Source organism: Elephantulus edwardii, unplaced genomic scaffold (genome assembly GCF_000299155.1).
Source record: "Elephantulus edwardii isolate Elephantulus edwardi_28Jun2011 unplaced genomic scaffold, EleEdw1.0 scaffold00042, whole genome shotgun sequence".
NCBI lineage: Eukaryota > Metazoa > Chordata > Mammalia > Macroscelidea > Macroscelididae > Elephantulus > Elephantulus edwardii.
This window is the reverse complement of record NW_006399792.1, coordinates 8106025-8111534: the sequence shown is the minus strand read 5'-3', so window position 1 is coordinate 8111534 and position 5510 is coordinate 8106025. Positions and strand designations below refer to the sequence as shown.

Here is a 5510-nt window from a genome sequence, read left to right as displayed (position 1 = left end):
CCAAGCAAACTAAAGCTGTGTACAATCTCAATCTCTTCACCATCCATTCTGATGCTGCCAATTGGTCCAGTGGTGAGAATCTTTGTCTTCTTGACATTGAGCCTCAGTCCATATTGGAGGCTGCAGTCCTTGACCCTCTGAGGAAGTGCTTCAGGTCCTCCTCAGTTTCAGGAAGCGGGGTTGTGTCATCTGCATAGCGCAGATTGTTGATGAATCTTCCACCAATCCTGACACCACACTTCTCCTCATAGAGCCCAGCCTCCCGGAAACACTGCATGGTTCAAAATTGGGAAGGGCGTATGCCAAGGATGTGTCCTGTCTCCATACCATACACTATAAGCCTTCTTAGTGCGAATAATCTAAATGCACTGAATAGATCTTGTTATACCAAGTTTTTTGAAATGCAAAATATTCCCTAAAGTAATGTTAGTTTATGTTTACACTTTCTGCTTTGGACTCTCAAAATGAGTTATAATTGTGTTAATAAGTATTCCCAGATAAAATTCCTGGACATTAAGAATAGTTAGAACATGAAGTACTTTACTTTTATTGTTGTTGTTGTTATTGTTATGTGCTGTCAGGTCGACTATGATGCATGGCGACCCTATGCACAACAGAGCTGAACTTTGCACCCTCCTGCACCAACCTCGTGGTCTCTGACAGGCTCAAGACCACTGTCGCAATCGCTAAGTCAATCCATCTTTTTGAGGCTCTTTTTCCTTTTCACTGACCCTCTCTTTGCCCAGCATAATGTCTTTTTTCCAAGGACTGGTCCCACCTGGAAGCATCCCCAAAGTATGTGAGACTGAGTTTCACCATCCTTGCCTCTATAACGAGCGAGCTTCTGGCCCTTCCTCCAATCCTGTCTATGATTGTTGTAAATGTCAACAAATAAGTTAGGAATTATAAGGATGAGAACTCACGTGGAAAGTAATCCATCAGGTCCTGAAGGTTTTACGAGGTATTTATCCACTTGCTTGTCAAAGAAATGATATGGCAACTTTAAGCGCATGGTGGCATTATGCAGGTTTAAGGCATACAGAGTTAAATCTCCTTCTTTATACCTAGGGCTAAAAAGTAGACAGATTAACTCAGTAAAAATATTTCCCTCATTGAAGTAATCAAAAACTCTGCTGTAAAGATGATCCTGAACATCAGTATCCATGGTGATGACTATGAGTCCTCTAAGAATCCTCCCTTTTATGGTACTATTATCAGACCACTAAGGGGGCACTCTGTGGTGTGGTCCATACATAGGGAGCCGTGCTGATAACACAGAGGCTGCATCTCTCTGGTGGTTTGAATCTGCCAGCAGCTCCACAGCAGAAAGATGGGCAATCTCCTCCCATGGGATTTACAGCCTTCGAAACTCAGAGGAAGGTCAGTTAGGAGTCAATTCCATGTCATAGTCAGTGAGTGAAACCACTAAGTCATGTAGCGCATGATGTGTTGCACTGTTGGCCAAGTTAGCACTAGCTGCTCCACAGGAGAAAGAGAGGCAGTCTCCTCCTGTTAGGATTTATAGCCTTGGAAAGCTGATGAAGGATTGTTATGAGTTCGCATCAATGGCAGTGGGCTTTATTACACCACTGGTGTGGTCTTCTTGTGCAAACTGGATAAAAAAATATTGCTCTTTACAGCAGCATTTTCAGGGTGAATATATTCTCAGGTCTTTGCAGTTTTACTCTGCTGAGCTGCCAGTAAGTTATTTAGTTCTCAAGTAGCCCTTGGATTTTAAAATGAGTTGTTGTTGTCAGGTGCCATGGAGTCGAGGGGCTCATAGTGACCCTATGCCCAACAGAACAGAACACTGCCCAGTCATGTGTCATCCTCAGTCATCACTGGGCTGCTGCTGTGTTTGAGTCTGTGTAAGAAGACTAAATAAGAAAAAGCATCGCGAAAAGTTGCTTTATTATAGTAATCTAAAATTAGCACATAATCCATTTCTCAAATCAAAATGAAGGTTTCCGTGTCAGTTTGTGAATTAGGCATTGCACTAAATATTTTGGGTTCCTGGATTCAAATTACAAATCATATGAACGGGGACTTTTTTTAGCCTTATATTTGAAATGAACAAAAAGAAGTTTAATCTAGTGATGCTTTGCAGAATTTATCCATCCAAATCAATCTCCCATTACTCCATTATGATTCTTACTCTCGACAGAACTCCCATTCACCAGAAAGGACCTAGCATGATAGCCAGGAAGGAAGGGTTCAAACTAATCATAGTAAAAAAAATTCCGAGATTTAAGAATATTTTTTGCTACATGAGGCCAGAGCCTGGTTCACAAAAATCTCTATGACCTCAAAACTGAATAAAATTGTTGAGCCTTTTCTTTACTTTTTTCTTTTTTAAATTCTTTTTTATTCATTTGTTGGACTTTTAAGACAATAAGGTTATTGTTGCTTCTTTAATAAATTAAAATTATCAGGTATGACATAAGGTGATAAGTATACTCATAAAATTATTAACTCTTTTGGGTTATTATTTATATTAATTCAATAAATCAGGGGCTCTGGTGGCCTAATGTTAAGAAGCTGTACTGCAATCCCATAGGCATGCAGTTTGAATCCACCAGTTGTTCCAGGGGAGAAGCAATCTGCTCTTGTGCAATTCATTGCCTTGGAAAACCTGCCAGAAAGTCAACTATAGGCTAATTCCAACCTGAAGGTTCTCAACCAAAACATTAACAGCAACCGGTGACTCTGTGGGAAAAACAGGGGAAATCTTTTCTATACAATTTATAGTCTCTGAAAATCCACTGGAAGGTCCAATATGAGGCAGTTCCAAAATGATGGCAATGATTAGGAGTATGAGTACAAAATAGTTAAGTTTTATTCTATTGTTGTTATGTGCCGTTGAGTCATTTGCAACTCACAGCGACCCTATGCACAACAGCCCTAAACCCTGCTCTATCCTGTGCCAATCGCACTGCCTCTGACACACCCATTCCGATTACCCCAGTCACTGAATTTATTCTATTAGTACTATGATTTATTAACTATTTATATATACATTTATTATACATTTCCTTTATAGATTATAGCAATTAAAATAATTATATAAACCTTTACTAGACTATAAATGCCTATATTTAAACTATGTTTTCTCTTAGTTAGACTCTTAACTATATTGTTGTTGTTATGTGCCGTCGAGTCACCTGCGACTCACAGTGGCCCTATGTAACAGCTTCGAACCCTGCCCTGTCCTGAGCCAGTCTCACTGACTCCTACACACCTACCCCCATTGCCCCAGTTACTATAACAATCCATCTTCTCTGGGGTCTTCCTTTCCTGCGCTGTCCCTCCACCCTTCTGAGCATGATGTCCTTCTCTAAGGATTGGTCCCTCTTGGTCAAATGCCCAAAATATTTGAGATAAAGCTTCAAAATCCTAGCCTCCAAGGAGAAACTTGGTTTCACCCTCTCCAAAACAGACCTATTTGTTTTCTTGGCAGCCCATGGTATATTAAAGACTCTTCTCCAGCACCACAACTCAAAGGCATCATTTCTTCTGTCATCCTTAGTCACTGTCCAGCTCTCTGATGCATAGCAAGTAATTATGAAGACCATGGCCTGGTTAAGGCACACCTTAGTCTCTAGACTGACATAATTTCTTCTCAATGCTCTGGAGAGGTCCCTGACTAATGCAATTCATCTTTTAATTTGCCGGCGGCTGATGCCAAGATGATTAATTGTGGAGCTGAACAAGCGGTAACTGTTAACAACCTCAATTTCCTCTCCATCTGTCTTGGTGCTAGCATTGTAGTTAGGAGTTAACAACAATACTCTTAACTATATCATCATGAATTTGAAAAGCCCATTGACAAAGCTTAGTATTACTGTATATGACAACAGAGTGTTAGTGTAGAAAGTTATCTGCTGGTGACTAAGCACATAACTGGTAAATTGATTGGTATAGGATGCTTTTCATACTTACTGATTGCTGTTTGTGCAATGAAGGTATACTCGAAGCTTGTTTCTGTCTGGACCTTTTACATTTGCCATGAACACTCTGGTACCCACCAATTTCTTGAACAGAAGAGACAGCCAATAATCCTAGTTTAGGTGAAAAGGGATAGAAAGTAGATCTGTACTTATTTCAGTTATTTAATCAATTGTTATATTACAGAGTGTGACTGTTAGCCTAAACACAAAATTAAACTGATGACTTTGAGTCAACTTTGCCTCATGGTGACCCTCCATTGGTTTCTGAGGCTATAAATCTGTAAAGGAAGAAACTGCCTCAGCTTTTTCCAATGAAGAGCTGGTAGACTTAAACCTGAGATTGGGCATGTTGCAAGGAAAAGCTATTCCTTAGAGAGGGGCATCATGCATGGAAAGGTAGAGGGTTGGAGAAGGAGAAGAAGACCCACAGTGGGATAGATTGGTCTCATCACTGCAGAAATGGGCTCAAGTGTGTCAGAGATGATGAGGATGACACAGATAGTACAGGGTTCAGATCTGTTGATCGCTATGAGTAGTACATGACTCTATGGCACCTAACAACAACAACATGGCAATAGTCTAAGGAGTTACTTCAGTTTCTACTGGTCCCTTAGGCCTGACCATTTTGTTAGGAATTTATGTTTTGTTCTGTATTTTCTCTCATTCTGTCCAAAAATATCTATTGTGTCTCTGGTCAGAATTGTAGGTAGTGGTAACTGAATACCATCTAGTTCTGGTCTCAGGATGGACAGATGAAGTCATGGTTTTGTGGACTACTAGTTATGTAGACTAGTTTCTTTGAGTCTTTTATTTTCTTTCTTCTCTTTTGCTCTAGAGAAGTTGAGGTGAATAGTTATATCTTAGATGACCACCCACAGACTTTTGAGACCTCACATGCTACCCACAGAGGAAACACATTTTTATTGCTTTTATCACTGGAGATTGACACCTGTTAGAGGGTATATTTTACAGTAGATTCTCTTGTTCCTACTGATGTTAAAGGCACAATTTACTCATGGTTATCTTGCTGACTATAAACCTTGATGAAGAAACATATTTAATATAGGTATAAAGATTAATATATTTAATACATGTACAAAGGTTACCCAATAGTGCTGTGGTAAAAAACTTGGTCATCTACTTCCATAAAGATTGTTGTTGCTGTTATCTGTCATCAAGTTGCTTGTGACTCAGAGACCCTATGCCCAATATCTCTGGACCCTGTTCTATCCTAAGCCAATCTCATTGTCTCTGACACACCTATACCCATTATGCCAGTTGTTGTGACAATCCATCTCATCCAGGGTTGTCCCCTCTTGCACTGTCCCTCCATCCTTCCAAACATGATGTCCTTCCTTCTCCAGGGACTGGTCCCTCCTAGCCAAAGTAAGTGAGATGGAGCTTCAAAATCCTTCCCTCCAAAGAACAACTTGGTTTCACCCACTCCAGGACACACTTGTTTGTTTTCCTGGCAGTCCATGGTATACTCAATACTCTTCCCCAGCACCACAACTCAAAGGCATCAATTCTTCTTCTGTCTCCTTAGTCACTGTCCTGCTTTCA

The 5510-nt window shown here is 40.3% G+C and overlaps 1 protein-coding gene across 1 annotated transcript in view; it reads right to left on the bottom strand.

Annotated features, from left to right (window-relative positions):
• The window catches only part of HPSE (heparanase), a 100695-nt gene that overhangs the window by 16175 nt on the left and 79010 nt on the right, over window positions 1-5510 (bottom strand). Inside the window, exons 11-12 of the mRNA XM_006885325.1 lie at window positions 3940-4058; window positions 924-1070 (exon numbers count right to left, since the gene is read on the bottom strand). Of these exons, the coding sequence (XP_006885387.1) occupies window positions 924-1070; window positions 3940-4058 (266 nt within the window). The remainder of the gene's footprint in view (window positions 1-923; window positions 1071-3939; window positions 4059-5510) is intronic.